Source organism: Primulina huaijiensis, chromosome 8 (genome assembly GCF_012295235.1).
Source record: "Primulina huaijiensis isolate GDHJ02 chromosome 8, ASM1229523v2, whole genome shotgun sequence".
Taxonomy (NCBI): Eukaryota; Viridiplantae; Streptophyta; class Magnoliopsida; order Lamiales; family Gesneriaceae; genus Primulina; species Primulina huaijiensis.
In genome coordinates, this window is record NC_133313.1 from 21,197,788 (window position 1) to 21,217,339 (window position 19,552).

The following is a 19,552-nucleotide window of genomic DNA, read 5'->3' on the forward strand; positions in this document are numbered from 1 at the left end:
AAATTCAACTTTTTATTAAGCTTACAGGTATACGGGTGGGGCTATATTTGTATATTAAATCGAAAGATAAGATTGTTGTTAACCAAATTGAGAAAGCAGTTGGTCAATGGTAGTAATCGAGGTCATAAATAATCATTTGGAGCACTAATGGTCTTACGAAATTCTTGTTACAATTACAATTAGAGTTGGAAAATTTTAGGGGATAGGGAATCGTGCCATTTCTTATTTTTTGACTTTTGAATTTCTAAGGCATAAGCAATGAAATTACTAAAATGACATATTTTTAGTTTTGTAACTTTCGTTTAATCAATTATAGTCTGTGACTAAATTTTGAAAATCAATTTGAATTATTCACGTCAAAATTATGTAGTTAAATGATTTATACGAGAAAGACTAAAGAGTATGTCTCTTGTGAGACGATCTCGCGAATCTTTATCTATAAGAAGGGTCAATCCTACCGATATTCACAATAAAAAGTAATACTCTGAGCATAAAAATTAATAATTTTCATGGATGACCTAAATAAGAGAGCAGTCTCACAAAATACGACCCGTGAGACCGTCTTACACAAGTTTTTGTCAAGACTAAATTGGTCGTCCACAAATATTAGTCACTTTACTAAATGATTTAGATGAGAAAGACTAAATTGGTCATCCACGAATATTTATTTGGCTATAATTAGTTAAAAAAAATACATAACTAAAATATTATCTATTAATACGTACGACTAAAATAGATATTTTTGCATGAAATTAACATTAATTCATATGTCAAGGCAACATTGTTGGGTTGTACGGGCTGTGTGGAAGGCCCAAAAATGGAAAAAATAGACAATGATGTTATTCTTTCAGTAAAAGTTTTGGCCCATTTAGGAACATCAAAGCCCATGGATGATACTCGAATGTGGGAGGTATCTCATTTTATTTAACTATTGAACGTTTTAAGTTGAACCAATCAAATTACACAAAAAACTTATACAAGAGATTTTCATATATTAATTTATTGAGAAATATTTTTTACATATCCGATTTATGAAAAAATATTTTTCACTGTAGTTATAGACGAAGTCGATTTTATTTACGAATGTACGAGACCGTCTCAGAAAATACTTACTCACCAAATTATAGGTTCACTTTAATTATTTTTCTACATCGATTTCATATTGGTTTGACAGTAATATTTCTATTATGTAATTTGGTGCGTGAATGTCTAATTTCTCCAAGTGCGATTTAGATTTTTCTTACAATCTTGTTATTATAAATTATGTAAAAAAAACCTTATCATTATAATTTTTTTTCCTTTATTATTTCCAATTTACTAGAACACCAATAATTAGTTTTTGGGAATCTCTTTTGCAAGCGGGACCCATTATCGAAAATGAATGACCAAAGTTCATGCTAAATCGGAGATTAAAAATTTAATTTAAAGATTACTTAACTGTATATTTCAAATATATATATAGTTTAGTTTTCTATGTTTAATATTATTTTTATATTTATGAACTAAGTTTTAGATAGATATAAAATCATTTATAAATTAATTAAATACTAATAAAAATATAAAATTTTGACAAAAAAAATAAATAAATACGAGGGAGTATCTGTATTTGACATCAATCAACTGCCCATATCATCGACCATCAAAGGTCATGATCTTTACTAAAGCAACCACATATTTGCTGTTCTTCAAGAAAAAAAAACCAACAAATTTGCTGTACTCTTTATTATTAGTATTATCTGTTCCCAGTGAGACAATTTTTACAGTTTTTGATTTCTTTAAGGCTGAAGGGAGAAAAATATGAACTTGCCTGGATTCCTTAGCCACAACGTAAATGATCACTTGATTCCCTAGAAACCCAAGGCGGCTGGAAGAATCTTCTTCTGTCCCATTTCGTAAAGGTTTACTCGCCACTCAACCCCAATCCAAAAGTTTTCATCTTTCTGAAAAAAAAATGAAGGAATTTGTTTAATAGTATAAAATGGATCTTTACGAGTTAGTAAAAAATATTTCGCACTTTTATGTATTTTCAAGTGCTGCCCATTTTCTTGGATTTTAACGCAAAATTTATTTGTAAAGTTCTACCACATAATAATTGAGCTTCCATATTGTGATCTGTTCGCTACATCTGCTGCATATATCCGGTCTTGTTATTGATGGTAGGTATGGTGTAAAACCTTGTCGAATTTCTGAGTACAACTGTTCACCGCGCATTCTGCGCGTGGTGTTGACCGTTAGGTGGTGGTCTTGTTGGTTTTAGTTAGTCTTCTTAATGTGTGATAAAGTTTTAAAAGTTTCGAGGGTTTTAAAATCTTCAATCGCTTTTTTCGGTGTGCTAGATCGTGAGCTTTCTCTTGCTATTTTTCGTTTTCAGCTTTAAGATTTTGGAAGTTCGAGGATAAAATTTTAAATACTGCTATTTGAAGTGTCATGGATTCACGGGATTGCTAGTCTTTTTATGATATTTTATCTTATGGAGTTTTATACAGAGCTTGAAGCTGAGTACTTCGTTGAAGAAAGATTTCTTGCTTCACTGTGTGCTTGTTGGATGGATATCAAGAGTGGTACTAGAGGGCGTGGAGCAGTTTCTGTAGCAATTGAATTTGATTTGGAGTGAATCAGATGACATGAATGGTAATGGCATTGATAAAATGCCATCAGTGTTAGAAAATAAGGCTGAAAACAACCTGAAGATTTTGATGGGTGTGGGCCGAGTTTATGATTATGATACTCCGATTCATAAAAATAAGTTTCCAGAAAAAGAGCTCAATCGTGGTGTATTGACAGGGACAGTGACAGTGACAGAGGATAGTCCAATGGAAGTAAAAAGGATATATCCAAATGAATTATCTAGTGTTGATCCAGATTTAGCATATCAGAAGAAAAAAAAAGTATTTGCATCCGATGATGAGTCTTTAACTGAACAATCTGATTTGTGTACAGCATCCAAACAGAACCAGGGGAGGACAAGTTTGTTGGAGTCATCACCTGTTGACGAGGTTTCACCATCAAAAGATTTTAGTAGCGGTTCACTACCTCGGGCGCGAAGAGGTTAGCATTTACAGTTGTTACTTATCCAGTTGATTTTTGATATCTGATTTAGTTGCCTTGGCATGGCATCATGTGAAAAGTTTAATATAAGCTCAGAACTGGTATTAATGCTGTTGATGGCTTATTTTGCTGTTTCATCGGTTTTATTTCTGGTATATTTCCAGTATTCACATGGTTATTTATCTCTCTCTGTCCATCATAAAGTCAATGTTAAGTAAAGGGAGACTTTCTGTTTGAGATTTGAATGTGTCTGATTGTGCATTTTCCTTGTCATCTCAAGATTTGGATTACTGCATCACAGCACCAGTGCAGAGAACTCTTTTTCTTGATAGCCAAGAGGCCACAATTTCAAAATCTATGATTGAGAGAAGGGGTAGTCCAAGGCCTGATCTAAAATTGGATAGACTATCTGAACATGAGAAGGTGACATGAACATCAATGGAATTCTATTTCTTTGTTGAATTTGTGGCTTTATTATTTGTTATTTATATTTTTCGTGTATCTGTGTGTTTGCACTCCCTCTGTTACCTTGCATGAGTCCCATGTAGAAGCTACAAGATCACTACAAGGACACTTGCATTTGGTACTCAATGTTTCGCCCTAGGCATATTTCATATTCATTGACACATGTCTCATGAAATTCAATATTTTTGCACACGAAAGCTCTTAGGACAGATTTCTTTGTGATTGCACTTGTGCCTGCTAGACTGTCTTTTCCTTTGTGCTATTCATGTATTATATCTCTGTAGTGTTGAAGAACCACTCATAACTAAAAGGACACTCTCAAAAAGGATATCTTGTACTATGCAATTAATAGCTCTGTGCTTGTGACCATTATCCGGGAGTGTATTATCTGCCTGGTTTTCAAAGATAATGATGGTATTTTCCTGTAATATATGCTTTCATTGATTATAGTTTGATGTCTCTTAGCCATTCCTTTATCCCGTGGAAAAGATCCGTGCCTACTTTTTTTCCTAGTTATATAGTAGGCTTGACTTATTTGTAGCTCATGTGATGATTTCTACTAAATGTGATGTGCACCTTATTCTTCAACTGTTTTTTTCTTGTATAGATTAAAAGGATATACTAGACTGATGTCGATTTCTTATAACTACTTTTTTTTCCTTTTCGTACCCAGAAAAAGCTAATAGTGAACTTAGTGAAGATACAAAGTGACGGGACTGTGGAGGTTGACCTCACTAAGGGTGCTCATGAAGCTTCTGAGTTGCTAGAGCTCCAGCCAGACCTCCAACCAGATGAGGCAATTCCTCGTAGTACTGATTATATCATGACTGGTTACGACAAACCTATTCCAAAATTAAACATCGCCCTGCTTATTGTTGGGACAAGAGGAGATGTTCAGCCTTTTCTAGCTATAGCTAGGAGACTTCAGGTAAGCCTTCAAATTTTGGAATTGCTCGAATTTGTGATATTTAATTAATGTTTTCACAATAGTATATAGTTCACTTTTTCATGAAGAAATTTTGTGAAGATTTTGTTTCAAATGTTTAACTGAATTCGTATGTAACAACAGGAATTTGGCCATCATGTTAGGTTGGCAACTCATTCCAACTTCAGTGGATTTGTCAAGTTAGCTGGGGTCGGTTTTTACCCGTTGGGTGGTGATCCTCATGTTTTGGCTGGATGTAAGAGGTCCTCAACATGCTTGTATTCCTGTGAATATTCTTGGGATTTAATCTAAGATATCCTTGTTGCTGATTATTTATTTTCGCACTAGTAGCTGTTGATACTTGTGTTTTTTGTACTTGGTCCATAACTATAGTTTACGATTAAAACTATGTTTCATATTTCTGAACTTTTTACTATAACCTTGTATCCCTTGTAATGCACTTTGCAAATTCTTTATTTTTTCATTAGTTAATCACCTGATAGTAATCGCTTCAGTCTGAACTTATCTTGACTAAGTTTTTGAATACAATCACAGATATGGCAAGAAATAAAGGTCTTATTCCATCTGGCCCAGGAGAAATTACCATGCAACGGAAACAAATAAAAGCCATCATTGAATCTCTCCTTCCAGCGTGCACAGAACCTGATCCAGTGACGGGTGAGCCATTCACGGCTCAGGCAATTATAGCAAACCCACCTGCATATGGTTAGTTTTAAACTAAAAGCATTTGGGAACTTTCTCTATCCTTTAAAAACTTATTTGATAAATATACATCCAAAAGCCACACTTTTTCTTTTTAGTTCATCTTAAACATATTAGGTTTTTTGGTTATCAGGACATGCACATGTGGCTGAGGCTCTTGGCGTTCCCCTGCACATCTTCTTCACGATGCCTTGGACGTAAGTTTATGTTAATTTGCCTTATCTCTATTCCTGTCTTATCTTTCTAACAAATTGAATCTTACTTATAAGGAAAAAAATATTTACACGTGTGATTTATTTTCAGGCCAACATATGCATTCCCTCATCCATTGGCAAGAGTACCGCAGAGTGCAGCATACTGGGTATGTTTCAATTTCATGAGATGCTCTTCTTTAATTTGGATAAATTTACTGAATTTCATGATAAATCTAGACCTCGTATTTCTTGATTGATCCAGCTATCATATATTCTTGTGGATTTACTGATATGGTGGGGCATAAGAAGCTATATTAATGACTTTAGGAAAAATAAGCTTAAGCTCGCCCCTATTGCATACTTCAGCACGTACCATGGTTCGATTTCTCATCTTCCAACAGGCTACATGTGGAGTCCTAATGTCGTCCCCAAGCCAAATGTTAAGCATTTTCCTCCGCTGGTATTATTTAATCACTCATTGATCTTTACATTATATGTTGATTAATATGATTGATATCTTTGAGATTTTCAAATTATCCAAGTATTTTGCCTTTTCCATTTGGTAAAATATTCCTGTTCAACTTTTCATAGTTCGGTTTCGTGGTATAGACTATGGGTTCTAGATATATTTATATTTTAGTGGTGATCCATCACAACTGATATTTCTTTTTCTAAAATGCAGACTGGGGTCCTCTGGTTGATGTTGTTGGCTACTGTTTTATAAATCTTGGATCAAAATATGAACCAACTGAAGAATTTCTTCAGTGGATAAAAAAAAGCGATGAACCAATTTATATTGGCTTTGGAAGCATGGTATGACGGTCAAATGAGGAATGTTTCATATTCTGTAATGGGATCCTTTATGCGTTAACTTTGATTGTTTGATTAGCCTCTTGAGGATTCAAAGAAAACGACGGTTATTATCTTGGAGGCATTGAAGAATACAGGGCAGAGAGGAATAATTGATCGAGGGTGGGGCAACCTTGGTACTCGTATGTTTCTTTCATCTGTCATATGACTTTATCATTTTGCATTTTATTGCTACTCTAGTGATGTCATATGTTCATGGAGTCGGTGTGCATCTGATAAATGGGTTGAAATTTTATTACGAACCGTTGACTTGTAATCATCCTACCTTGTATTTGAGCATAATTTGAGAATATAAATCTGCACAATTATACAATACAACCTTTAAAATATAACATACTCGTGCCTCGAGCACACTTGTTCTTCTCAGTAACATTATTTACACTTTCTTTCTATTGCAGATGAAAATATCCCGGACAATGTTTTCCTTCTTGTGGACTGCCCTCATGATTGGTTGTTTCCTCAGTGTTCAGCTGTGGTTAGTCCTGATTCGAAGCTGCATTTGTGTTTGTATCTTTTTTTTTTTTTGGAGGGGAGTTTGAAATAGTAGCTTTAACATCAATTGATTATCGCTGTTGAATTTAGAAAAATGTTCGAGTATAGATTTTTCATAGAAAGAACTCTGTTCATTATATCCTGTTGCACTCATGAAGAATAACATTGCATTTTTTAGGTCCATCATGGCGGAGCTGGAACCACAGCCACTGGACTACAAGCAGGGGTAAGCCAGAGATTAAAATGTCCGAATGTGTTTTGATTAATTAATGATTCAGCGTATGCCCTCAAGTAAACTACCCACATTTCTGTACTCCATTACCATGAATACAGATGTGCATATGACTTATCGAAAGAAATGTTTGAATTTTACTGAACCATTGGACAGCATAAACATGGAACGAGTTTATTGATATGCAGTGTCCTACAACCATAGTTCCGTTCTTTGGAGACCAGTTTTTCTGGGGAGAAAGAGTCTATCAGAAAGGATTGGGACCTGCGCCAATTCCTATTTCACAGCTTAGTGTTGAATCTCTTTCAGAAGCTATACAATTCATGCTCCAACCAGAGGTACGTATTAACTTAATCAATACCTAAAACATTATGGCATAAGTGAAGCATAACAGATTGAATCTCATTGTGCACGTGAGTTTCTCTGCCCATGCTCGGAAATTACCCACATAAGAGGGAGTATTAGAATTTGCTTCCTCTGGTCATTGTCCTCTGTGACTAGTTTAGTGGTGATGTCACATTTAATTTGATACACGGTTGAGTAGCTACTCTTCTCTTAATTACCACCCGTTTGGAATGTAGCAGCAAAGCGCGCAGTACCACATTGTCATGGTGTAGAACCGTGTAAACAGCAACCATCGTTTCCAGTACACATATGATCAAATAGACCTGTTTAATACCATTGGCCATGAGCTAGTAGGACGTGAGGGTTGCTGAATTACATGTTGCCAAAGCAATCTCTTTTAATGCTCAAAAATCATCTCCAGGTAAAATCACGAGTGATGGAATTAGCACTACATATCCAGAACGAAGATGGTGTTGGAGCCGCAGTCGATGCATTTCATCGTCATTTACCGCCTCAGCTTCCAATCCCATCACCACCACATTCAGAAAAGGATGAAACTCCAAGTCCGCTGCAATGGATTTTCATTCAGATTGGAAGACTGTGTTGCCTACCATGTGGTGGTTCTTGAATTTCTTGCAGTATTCATATACTCCATTACGCTGTAAATAGTCACCTCTTGCTAGCAATTCATTTCATTTTTCTTGTTTGTTTTGCTTCTTTGTTAATTATTTTGACGGATTTGCTCAAGAAGTTCCACCTTCAATGTAATCGACATTCATGCGTTTAAAAGTGGGTATGGATTACCTTCAGCATGCGTGCAACTGCCATCTATATAGTATTGTAGTTCCATTTTTTTTTACAAGAACTGGCTCCTCTGTCGATGTTTTCTATGTTATAAATCTGCTAGCTCCTCTCTTCGAAGTAATTTCAGAGCCAAGTTTTCCAACTCGATTTGTTATCTTTCTGTCGAATTGGAATTTGTGGGTTTTATGTTTATATATTACTCAGTTATACGTCAAATTTAATGACATACTTGAATTTTATTTTTGTAGCAGTCACATTTTTACATTTTACTTGAAATTAGGATTACCACTAAACACATTGTCTTGGCACTAGTTTATATCGAATTATTTGATATGATATCAATATTTTCTGGGACGAGATCTCGAATTTATAACAAAACCCCTCCAAACAAATTAATAATTTTCATATCATTTTCTTCCAAATCAAATTACATCTATTATTATATTGATACTCCCATAAGGATCCAAGTCATGAATGACCCGGGATATTAATTGGATAGTCCAGATCGGAGCCAATATGTCGGGTACTGTCTTCACTAGCCGGGCATTTCTTTTCCTCCCGAGTAATCAATATCACGGGCCTTCATACAATCACTCGGGTACTTTACCACCTGGGCCACCTTGAGAATTGCGCCGTACTCGAGTGTGATTGACACGAGCTCTCTAATCTGTCAGAGCAACATAGGTTTGGAGTGTTCTAGAAATCATCAGAAGCTGTAGTATAGGCAGCCGACTTGCCATAGAGATGACACTGAAAACAAGGTAATCATGAGATTTTCTATTATAAATAGCAGGTATTAATGTCATTTACAGATTCTGAAAATTTTTAACTCTCATGCACTCACATATATCTTCTGAGATATTGCTTGTGTTCTTCATCTTTAAACCTATTAACTTAAACATCGGAGTGGCCACGCCAGACACTCCTCCGACGCCCATTCACGAGTTCCTTTCTTGTTTGCAAGTGTTATTGAAGTCATTATCTTTATTCAAATTCCTAAACACTAAATTACTTTCATTATCCAATGGATTGTCTACATAAACGGTATCCGATTCACGTGGATATCATCATATATCATGAAAATAAATCGATTTCAATTTATTAGAATAACATATAGTTGAATTTTACTTTAGCAAAACAGTGAATAAAATTTAAATTTTCGTAGTGTTAATGATATATCATATGTCGATGCTATCAATTTCACACGTTTTTTTTCGAAGTTTTCTTTGCCACTGATATCACAGTATCAAATTATCTCTCCCAAGTAATCGATCTTCTGTGTATCCCGTTTCCCTCTGCAAAACAGCGTAAAATGGCCGTTTCTGCCGCGCCGGCAGTCCCCAGAACCGTTGTTAAAACATCGTTTTCTTCAACATGGACGATTTCAAAGCTTCCGCACTTGACCTCTCTTCAGTTCCCAACGGAGCTTCGCACCTTCCAACTCCGGAGCCAGTCCCTCAAATCTAAGCCAAGCCGCCGAACTCTGGTTAATGTTATTTTGTTAATGAAAATTAGCAACTATGACCTTTTTTCAACAATTTGTGTTGTGGTTTAGAAATTTATTTGAAGGTTCGTTGTGATTTGTTTTTTATTCTGGGCAGGGAAAAGTTCTGTTTTTTTTTTGTACGATTATGGATTGGTGATTGTACTTGGTGACGTTGGTTGGACTTGTTCTAATTTCAGTTTTTATTTTGTAGTTATTTTTTTATCCACAATTGAAATGGTGGTGTTTGGTTTTTGCGGAGGTATATTCCATTTTTCCCTTGTAATATTAGTGAAAGAAAGAGATTTCGAAATGCAAAAGATTGAGCTTTCTCCATATTTATTTTCAAGAATTAATGAGATTATCTTGGTAAAATTCTTCTCGGAGTTGTAGACATGGTTAAATATGCTTTAGAATTAGTATCATTACTTGTGAAACTGAAATGTATGGAACTGGAACTCGAGCTACAAGGTCATAAAGAAACAATGAACAAAAACACTGCACCTTGTCATAAAGAAACAACGAACAAAAACACTGCACCTTGTGTTTCCCCTGTTCCACAACAAGAAAGCTTGTATTATAAGGTTAGAATTTTCTACCTGTAAGCATTTTGATGGCAGACTTTTCAAGATAATAATAATAATAATAATAATAATAATAATAATAATAATAATAATAATAATAATAATAATAATAATAATAATAATAATAATATAACTAACCAAGAAATAAAAGCTCTTTCAAAATAGTTGATCTTGACAGTATCAAGGCTTTTAGATTTTGTCATATGTTGGAGCTAATAGAATGAATGTCATTGCATTAGGTTGCATCAAAGCAGCAAACATTTTCTTCTTTTGATGAGTTGTTGGAAAAATCTGATAAACCAGTACTGGTAGACTTTTATGCTACTTGGTATGTCTCTTTGTTACTTTCAACTTCAGATGTTCTATGTGATAAGTTTTGTCCTGATTCTGTGTTTGAAATTTTTAGGTGTGGTCCTTGCCAATTTATGGATCCTATTCTAGAACAAGTCAGCACTAAAATGGAGGGTAAGATCCTAGTGGTAAAAATTGACACAGAGAAATATTCCAGCCTTGCAAATGAGTACAGTATAAAGGCGTTACCAACTTTCATTCTGTTTGTGAATGGAAAACCAGTTGATCGCTTTGTAAGCAGCATTTTAGTTACCTTGTTTCTTCAAATATTTGCTTGATGCTTGCAAGATTCAGCTGTGTCTTATTATATTATTGACTAAGCCAGAGAAGACAAGTGAAAGATTGTGGGAAATGACAAGAAAAATTTCTTTTATCCCATAGCTTTCAGATTGTCTTGGATCCCAGTGTCACAATTAGAACTATCTGGTTTGATATGTGTATGTGGATTAACACCTATATTCTTCATTCATAAAAGCTCATCATGATTTACTATGTGGTGTCAACTGTCAACTTTTGAGGACTGTTTATGGTTAAATGTATTAATATCCTATAACATATAAAAGATCAAATTCAGAGTTGTGAATTGGACGACTGACAAAGTTTAATCATTTATCTATTTCAGACTTGGTTAGGATTGAAAATTTTTATGGTCATGACGATAGCGTGGGTTGCGAATTGGACGACTAAGCTGACAGAGTTTAATCATTTATCTATTTCAGACTTAGTTAGGGATTGAAAATTTTTATGGTCATGACGATAGTGTGATAGTGTTTTCTCGATTGTAACAACACTCGTTTTGCGGATTACTCATCCGCTACTATTGTAAAATTTGTATTTTAATAATAAAGTTTAGTTTCCTATCAAAAAAAAAATTTCAGGAGGGTGCGATGACTGCCGACAAGCTCATTGAACGCATTGAAACTTCACTAAAAGTTAAGCAGAGCGGAAGAGGTGAGATAATTTGATTCCCATCCTCTCACACACACAAAAGAAAGGAATTACGACTCCTGATTATATATTACTCTTCGGACAGGATTGAAGTTATTTTAAAATTTGAGAGATCAATGTAAAAGGTGCGGACCACCTAAATTTGTGGATAATGCTTACTTTGAATGTGGTAAGGTTTGATTCTTGCCTTTGGAGTATTAATCATTGCTTACATTGGTTCAAACTTTTGAATGCTTTAGTTTGAGCATAATGTGTTTTGAACTTCTAATGTAGTTATTTTAAAACGGAGAATGAATTTGATAGTTATTTTACTTGTTCAGATTTAACAACCTTGATTGCCTTGGATATTGTTTCATACGGCAATTGGAGTACAAAGTCAGGTTGAGTTGAAACAAATAGTTTTTTTTTTTTCAAGTTCTTATTGTTGACATTGTATTCTTGTTGGTGACTTTATAAGAACATAAATATGTTGCATATACCATTTATTTTTATATTCACAATGTGAGGGATTTGTATATAAAAATGTTTCATTAGCCACAGTGGAGACTCAGGAGCTTCGATGGAGATGGCTTAGACATTCTTTAATGTAATAAAATATTTTGTATCTTGATACAGCCTTGAATAGAATTGTGGAAAATGTCAGGAGCTGGCTGCTCTATGCGAATCTTTCTTCCTTGGAGATACTTGAATATGCTATACAGTAAGACCTCGTTAAATCAAAATCAATCATCCTGATGATCCATCAATGCCCAAGATCCATCTTCCTGCTGCACCATACCTTTATTCTTCTCACACCACCACGAAGCTGGTACACAATGTTTGTCCTTCAGCACATCCATGTACTTGTTAACAAGCCCTATATCACGATTAACTTCGAGCTTGAATCCCCCTTTACTCCCCTGGGTGCCTGCAACTCCATGCAAATAAACTTCCAAGCTATGCCAACTGTTTTCGTTGCCTGGATTCTTCAAGTAGTCTGATTCCTCGGTGTTAATGACCAACTCTTCACCAACATCTGTGTAGTTTATCAAGGGGTATGATGTAACAACATCAAGTGCATTCTTTGTGCGCAGAACATGAAGATTCTTTAGGTTTGCATATAGTCTACTAAAATTGCCGTTCCCCACACGAGGACTGGCAAATACGAAGGCTGTGACAGGACAGGCCTTGTTAGGCATTTCCCGAGGCCTATTGTATCCATTAGCAACTATGTCTACTGCATTTAGTGTGGCGACCGCTGCTCCTAAGCTATGTCCTGTTATAGTTATGCTGATTTCTTCATTCTTGTACTCGTCCACCAATCTTCTTACCTCGGTGAGAACCTAAGGGCATTACAATTGTTCAAATTAATCAATTATGTCTGCATGTACAGACACCGAGCTGATCAAAGATAGTAACGCCTTTCCACGTAAATTATGTTTTAGCTATAAATTTTGTTCCCGCCTCCCTGTTTTTTCTATTTTATTGGATACTGGATATGAAGATATTTTTGGTTGCCACTTTATCCATTTACTTACCTGGTTTCTTGCGCTGGTCTTGTTAAATAGTGATCTTGGATCTTCAGAATTGTATATAGAATACCAGCCTAGATGCACCTTGACATCAGCATTAGTTCCAAAGATATTTGGAGCAGGAACTAAAACAAACTCCAAATCATTCGCCCATTCAAGAGTCTGAATTGTCCCTCTCCAAGCTATCAAAATATCCCTTCGCCCCAATGCATTTTTCCCTTCATCTGTGGCCACAGCAACATACCCCATCCAATTCGATTCCTTGCTCCAAGCCTCCCTAGACCATGATTTCACAATAATGGCCTCGGAAACTTCAATAGATGAAGTCGCATAAAAATATTTTGTAACCTGATACTTAAACTCCCTGCCTTTATCTATTCCTACTTTAGAAAAGAGATCATATTCTGCATATCTACTGCTTCCTGCATATTTTGATGCCTTTTCGTGGTTGAAAGTGTCATATGTTACTTGGGCCATTTCACCGTAGTTGATAATATATCGACGAAGGTCCCTGTCGAGAGGATCTAACAGACCTTGCCATTGGTTTTTACCACTTAGAAGACTCCATCTTTTGGCAATGTCGCTTTTCACTTCTGTGCTGCTGACTTCTCTCCTCTGTTTCCTCTTGCAGAAATTGATCACCTTGTCTTCGCCACATTGTAACAAAAAATTCAAGTATTATTATTATTTTTTTTTAAATGCGTTGTTTGTTTCATGGTTTCTCATGAATTTATAGTACTCAGAAAAAGGAACGAACAATATTAATATTTTTAAAAAAAATAATTTTCACCTTTAAAATACAAAATCGTCTATTCTCATTAAACTTTTAGTTGCCATCCTGAAATCGTTAGATAAATTAATTTAACAGACTGGTAGCTAATCTCTTACGCACATTTAATGGAGAAATTAATTTAATAAGACCGGTAGCTACAGTTTTTCTTTTTTTAAGATATCTTCCGAGTAAGATTTTAGGACACTTTACATTTATTTAACAATTTTAGATTGAAATGCTAACCTTTGAGAGTCATATTCCCGTTTAGAGTGTCTTCGGAAACGGAGATATTCCTGTTAAAAAACACAAAATAGCAGCAAAATGTAAATAAGATCAAGAAACGACTTTGATTCATCAACAAACACATTCATTTACGGTTTTGTTGATGCTATCCACATAGGTAGTGTCTTTATCCACTCAACACATGACACGTGTACTTAGTAAATAAATCATCGTAACTCATTCAACTATGATATATGAATGAGTAATAATGATTCATCACTCGGCACATGTGTTATGTGAGTGAATGAAGAAACTATCAATATAGTTAGCACCCATAAATTCTCTAAATTCCATTTGCTGCATGCATGGTAAAAAGATCATGTCAAATGATGAAAAATTGCATTCTACTGTTCTCTTTTGAAGGGAAAAAAGCCATAAATTTGTCTGAAATATTGGGGGCTACATCAAAAGACGGCTGAGGTCCTTGAATAAGCAGGGGTTTATCGAGTCAGACCCAAAAATTTAGTAATATCTTATAAATATAATACAAATAATAAACGATTACCCTGTTTGATCGTGTTTCCGCTTCCTTTTGGCCCGAGAAATTCTGAAAATACCTTTCTGTATTTGGTGTTGTAGGAGAGAAAATGCAAGTATACGCGTATATATAGCTAGCCATTCTTCTATGGTTACTGAGTAGTTGCCACACACAAATTCTTACATCATGATCGTATAATGGTGTAAAAATTGTCTACAGATAACCTCGTTCACCTCCATAACAGTTTTAATATTCTTGGACTCCAACTGCAAGCAAACCCCATTCTTCCATATCTGTTAAAATTCATAGTTGTAAGTAAAGTAAATTTGTTATCATACTTTTCGTTCAGATCTATAATACTGAAGAGTGAACAAATTCAATTAATCTAATATTAATACCTGAGATTTTATTCATAACATCAAGCATCATTCTTAGAGCATATATATANACGTGTTCACAATGAAGTATACTCACCTATTGGATGATTAATACTGAACTTAGCAAATTAAAGTTGATGAACAACATAACAAAAGTGTATATATATATATAAAACACGTGAAATATATCTAGAATGTAGGAGGTTTAACCCAAGTATTTACCATTATTATCCAATCATTTATTTGAGTTGAATTTTATTTTGCCGACATAATACAAATATTGATTAAAAGTTTGAACTAAACTTTTTCTTGAGGGTTTATTCATCTCAATTGCATGATTATTATATCTTGCTTTCAAGTTACAATTTATCAATGTTATGGACCAAAGAAGATTCTTGCGAGAATAAAAGGAAAATAATTTAATATGAGCTAAATATTGACGAAAATGCATGGCAAATGGAATAAAATAAGATGCTCTTGAGTCCAATAAGGTAAACCTAGCTCCAATAACATTTTTTTCCGCGTTTTGGTCGTAGACGCATCCATATCCATCTAGTACTTTACAAATTATAATTTCAAATTCCTTAAGTAACCCTCATTTTTTTAAAAAAAAAAATTTATTACAAATTTAATGAAATCTTCCTCAAATTCTTATTAAATTTTCCATCCAAATTAAACTATGATATCTCTTTTCAATATCTCACCAAAATACAAAAATAAACACAACCTCAAATCGTTACATTTAGGATCGTTAATTTTTACTCATGCAATATATATTATATATAAATATACACATACATATATAAAGAAAGCTTTCAAGCCACGAACGTCAGAAAGCAGATGAGATCGCAAAAGCATATGCATGGGTAGGGATGTAATCGAGTCGAGCCGAGCCGAACTCTTGAATGTTTGAGCTTGGTTCGTTTATAATCGAGCCAAGCTCGAGCTTTATTTAACGAATATATGCATGGCTCACGAGCTTATTCAAGCCTTTATCGAGCCTAAACAAGCTTAATAAATATGAATTATACATTTAAATTTTCATTAAATTAATTAAAAAGTAAATTATATATTTAAAGAAAAATATATTANAACCAACGAACATGTTCACGAGCTAACGAGCCGAGTACTGTAAATCTTGAGTTTGGTTTGTTTATCTTAACGAGCCTCATTAGACGAGCTCAAATGAGCTTTTATCGAATCGAGCTTTGAATAGCTCACAAACGGTTTGGTTCGTTTACATCTCTATGCATGGGATAATGTACAGAAGAATAGTTACGTAGAGCTATTAAGTACTACGCAATATATATATATATTGATGAGGTGACATTTACCTATTGGTAATGAAACTTTAAAATTTGTGTGTGTTTTTAGTTTTGATATGTTGCACACACACAGTGCACGCTTATGTGAGCACAGATGATGTGACGCTAACATATTAGAAACATCCAATCGGTGAATGTCACATCATCGGTGCTCATATATGTGTGTACAATGGGTGTGCAACATATAGAATTTGTGTGTGTGTGTGTGTGTATGAAACTCAAAATATGCATATATAATTCGATGGAGCTCGATTCAAGCTGACAACTGGGGCCAAAGAGGGCACGGAGTGATCGCCAAATCCATGAAGTTGCACGGACAATGAGCGGCTCTTGGCAAACTTCTGGGCGAATGGAACATCAATGAACCGATCTCACACCGGAATACGAGGGATTTCAATACTGTTCAGGTATGAGATTATGCAGTTTAGATGGGCTTAAAAGATTTACTATGTACTACTCATATCAAGAAAGATGATATTTTTTTGGAAGCTCACTACATAAGAACTACAAAATTAAGCGTGATAGTGACCACCTGTTAAGTTTTCTATGGTGCGTAAAAAGATCACCCATGAGAAGTTTCCTAGGGTTTGTGTGAGTGAGTACATAAATACGTTGAAAAAACTCTTCTTAATACAGTAGAAACATTCGTAAAATCTGAGACGTTACACGAGCGAACGTCACCTATGCTCAAAAAGCGTTTATGCCTCGCATGTCAAACGTTTTAATTATTTATTTATTTTACTAAAGAACTTCATTCAACTTCCTTCATTTATGAGAAGAAATTTGAGAAAGAGATGTGTGAAAACGAGTCTTTGAAACAAGTTGCATGCTTAACAACTAAGTCACGTTATTTAATTTCAATGAATTATTTCAGAGTATATTTTTATTGTTTCTGTTGTGTAGAAAACATAGCAATTGTCTCAATATATAATTTTTTATCATTAAAAACATCCACTGTATATAATATGTCAAAAAACTGAATATAAGTGCCGGCAATCCAATTATTTTCAACTACAAAAAAAAAAAATCGATTTTATTGAGGTGTAATTTATAAATTTTTCTACACAACTTTTGTTCTTATTTTTTAAAATAATTAAATTATTCTTATATAATTTTAATAACACCGGTCGCTGCACGTAATGGGAAGACTACTAGACTTGACAATACGCGTTGATATTTATGTGAGCAAGTTGCTAATCAGACAATACTTATTTGGTGAAGTTTATCACCAATTACTAATCCAGACAGAACTAGTTGGTNTGGCTTCCTCCCTAAGAATATATAATTCTTTATTTATTGAATAAAAACCAGTCCATTCATGTAATATTATAAAAGAATATTACATAAACAATTATGATCTAAAATATAAATTTCCAAGGTCGACGGAACAGATAATTTCACACTTATAAATAGCAAACTTCAGCCATGTCTATAATATCTCATATCCAATAAAGTCTTCACCTATAACCATTGTCATTAGCATGGCGGAAGAAAAGCACCACCACCACCACCGCCTCTTCCACCACAAGAAGGAGGAAGAGCAGCCGGTTGAGGCGGTGGTGTACTCGGAAACCGCCTACGGGGTTGATGCTGAGGGCCAACGCTACGAGACTACAGAAACCGTTGGTCACGTTGCAACTCAACTAGATTATGAGAAAGAACGAAAGGCTCATCAGGGCAAGGAACGCCTCGGTGAGCTGGGAACTGTGGCTGCTGGTGCTTACGCCTTGGTAAATTCCTTAATTATTGCCTAAAATTTCATGTTATTCTCAACTTACCATGCATGACATTGGATCATGGAATAATACAAGATTTTAGCATTAGTAGATTTGATATTAGATTGTTTGAATGAATAAAATTCAAGTAGAATTTAAATTCATTTCATATCAAGTTATGTAATTTCATTGGAAATTATGACTGATTTACAACTAAAATGAGCTTTATTTGAAATTCATCGATCAAACATTTCCCAAATCAAATCCCCGGCCCTCTAAATTATATTCATCAATCCAATCGCAGACATATTATTTTGACACGACATCGCAAGATTGAGGTTCACACAAATGAATTCTTCTTGTATGCATCAATGATACATCTAACTAATTCTCATATATATTAATCTTACAAAATAATTACCTCAAATTCTAAGGAGACTATATTGTATGATCATACAAATTTATTCAGTCCGGGATATATATGACATTAGGCTCTCTCTCTTTAAATAAAAGTCAATAATAATAATAATAATAATAATAATAATAATAATGGATCGTTCATTTTGTGATCAAATCGGTGAAATCCAGTGTCTGAGAATCCCATCAGCTTCATCACCCTAAATACAATTATATGTAGGTAATCAAATAATAATCATTTACCAAATTATATTATGTTGAAAAATTCAATTACCATTATATTAATTTTGACATATATACATGAAAATGATCAGTATGAGAAGCATCAGGCCAAGAAAGACCCAGAGCACAAGCACAGGCACAAAATACAGGAGGAGATTGCGACCGCCGTGGCGGTGGGAGCCGGTGGGTACACATTCCACGAGCATCACCAGAAGAAGGAAGCTAAACATGAACAAGAAAAGGCGGAGGGAAAGCACCACCACCACCACCACCATTAGTTATTTTTGCCCTCCCACAAATTTTATATGCCATTATATTATTTTGGTTCTTACATATTGTCACAGTCCATTCCATCCTACTCTAAATAAAAATTGTGTGTGTGGGTTTCTATTGTTATGTATGTGTATTTATATAGAATAATGGTTTTTTGGTCACCTAATTTTTTCACTGTACGATTTTGGCCTTTTATGTTATCAAATTTCAATTTTAGTCTTATACTTTTTAAATTTTTGGCAATTCTAAATATTTTTCCATCGTGAGTGTTGATTTGACACATATATGTCAGCGCCACATCATCATTATCTTGGTATCACGTTAGCGTCAACTCGGAAAAATTAAAGACTAAAATTGCAACAACAAAAAACAAATATAGCAAACAAAAATGAAATTTGACAATATAGAGAACCATAATTTCAAAAAGACAAATATACAGGAAAAAAATTCTCTGTATTTATATTTATATTGTTATATATATGTAAGAGAATACATTTTTGAGTGTATTATGCCACATTTCACATGGTGTCAATAAAACTCTTATATTTTCTTGTTCATTAATAGATATCATATCAATCAAGCTGGAAATATAGTAGATAATATATATAAACAGCCTTTATAAATTCATCATTTCTAAAACCTATACATGATTAGTGAAAAATGTGCATCAACCATTATTGGGCCGGATCAAAGCCCATTTTAGGCATGGGTTACAG

At 34.4% G+C, this 19,552-nt stretch overlaps 4 protein-coding genes and 1 long non-coding RNA gene across 13 annotated transcripts; 3 read left to right on the forward strand and 2 right to left on the reverse strand.

Moving 5' to 3' along the window:
- Positions 1-1,692: 1,692 nt before the first annotated feature.
- LOC140982665 (uncharacterized) lies at positions 1,693-2,102 on the reverse strand. The gene is made up of 2 exons (XR_012176329.1): positions 2,015-2,102; positions 1,693-1,940 (listed from the first exon to the last, which is right to left on the reverse strand). It is a non-coding gene; the product is annotated as an uncharacterized lncRNA (long non-coding RNA).
- LOC140982664 (sterol 3-beta-glucosyltransferase UGT80B1-like) lies at positions 1,697-8,140 on the forward strand. 6 transcript variants are annotated; one of them, XM_073449301.1, is made up of 15 exons: positions 1,697-1,898; positions 2,487-3,048; positions 3,329-3,471; positions 4,187-4,441; positions 4,583-4,694; positions 4,994-5,164; positions 5,295-5,358; positions 5,465-5,522; positions 5,618-5,794; positions 6,037-6,168; positions 6,245-6,347; positions 6,624-6,700; positions 6,896-6,943; positions 7,138-7,287; positions 7,716-8,136. In XM_073449301.1, the coding sequence occupies exons 2-15, from the start codon at positions 2,625-2,627 to the stop codon at positions 7,920-7,922; spliced, it is 2,121 nt and encodes a 706-aa protein (XP_073305402.1). In that variant the 5' UTR covers positions 1,697-1,898; positions 2,487-2,624; the 3' UTR covers positions 7,923-8,136. The 6 variants fall into 6 exon arrangements, with proteins under 6 accessions (XP_073305402.1, XP_073305407.1, XP_073305406.1 ...); XM_073449306.1 differs by having other exon boundaries at positions 1,700-1,898; positions 2,941-3,048; positions 7,716-8,134; XM_073449302.1 differs by lacking the exon at positions 1,697-1,898 and adding an exon at positions 1,918-2,156.
- Positions 8,141-9,328: 1,188 nt separating this feature from the next.
- LOC140983302 (uncharacterized) lies at positions 9,329-11,981 on the forward strand. Of its 4 annotated transcripts, XM_073450287.1 has the most exons (7): positions 9,331-9,584; positions 9,796-9,843; positions 10,405-10,493; positions 10,572-10,749; positions 11,395-11,467; positions 11,550-11,633; positions 11,785-11,972. In XM_073450287.1, the coding sequence occupies exons 1-6, from the start codon at positions 9,411-9,413 to the stop codon at positions 11,564-11,566; spliced, it is 579 nt and encodes a 192-aa protein (XP_073306388.1). In that variant the 5' UTR covers positions 9,331-9,410; the 3' UTR covers positions 11,567-11,633; positions 11,785-11,972. The 4 variants fall into 4 exon arrangements, with proteins under 4 accessions (XP_073306390.1, XP_073306388.1, XP_073306391.1 ...); XM_073450289.1 differs by lacking the exon at positions 9,796-9,843 and having other exon boundaries at positions 9,329-9,590; positions 11,785-11,974; XM_073450290.1 differs by lacking the exon at positions 9,796-9,843.
- Positions 11,974-14,712, reverse strand: LOC140983301 (phospholipase A1-II 1). Its single transcript, XM_073450286.1, has 4 exons — positions 14,535-14,712; positions 13,991-14,040; positions 12,982-13,622; positions 11,974-12,786 (listed from the first exon to the last, which is right to left on the reverse strand). The coding sequence occupies exons 2-4, from the start codon at positions 14,001-14,003 to the stop codon at positions 12,187-12,189; spliced, it is 1,254 nt and encodes a 417-aa protein (XP_073306387.1). The 5' UTR covers positions 14,004-14,040; positions 14,535-14,712; the 3' UTR covers positions 11,974-12,186.
- A 2,893-nt stretch (positions 14,713-17,605) lies between these two features.
- LOC140983170 (uncharacterized) lies at positions 17,606-18,997 on the forward strand. Its single transcript, XM_073450098.1, has 2 exons — positions 17,606-17,939; positions 18,656-18,997. The coding sequence occupies exons 1-2, from the start codon at positions 17,691-17,693 to the stop codon at positions 18,839-18,841; spliced, it is 435 nt and encodes a 144-aa protein (XP_073306199.1). The 5' UTR covers positions 17,606-17,690; the 3' UTR covers positions 18,842-18,997.
- Positions 18,998-19,552: the final 555 nt, after the last annotated feature.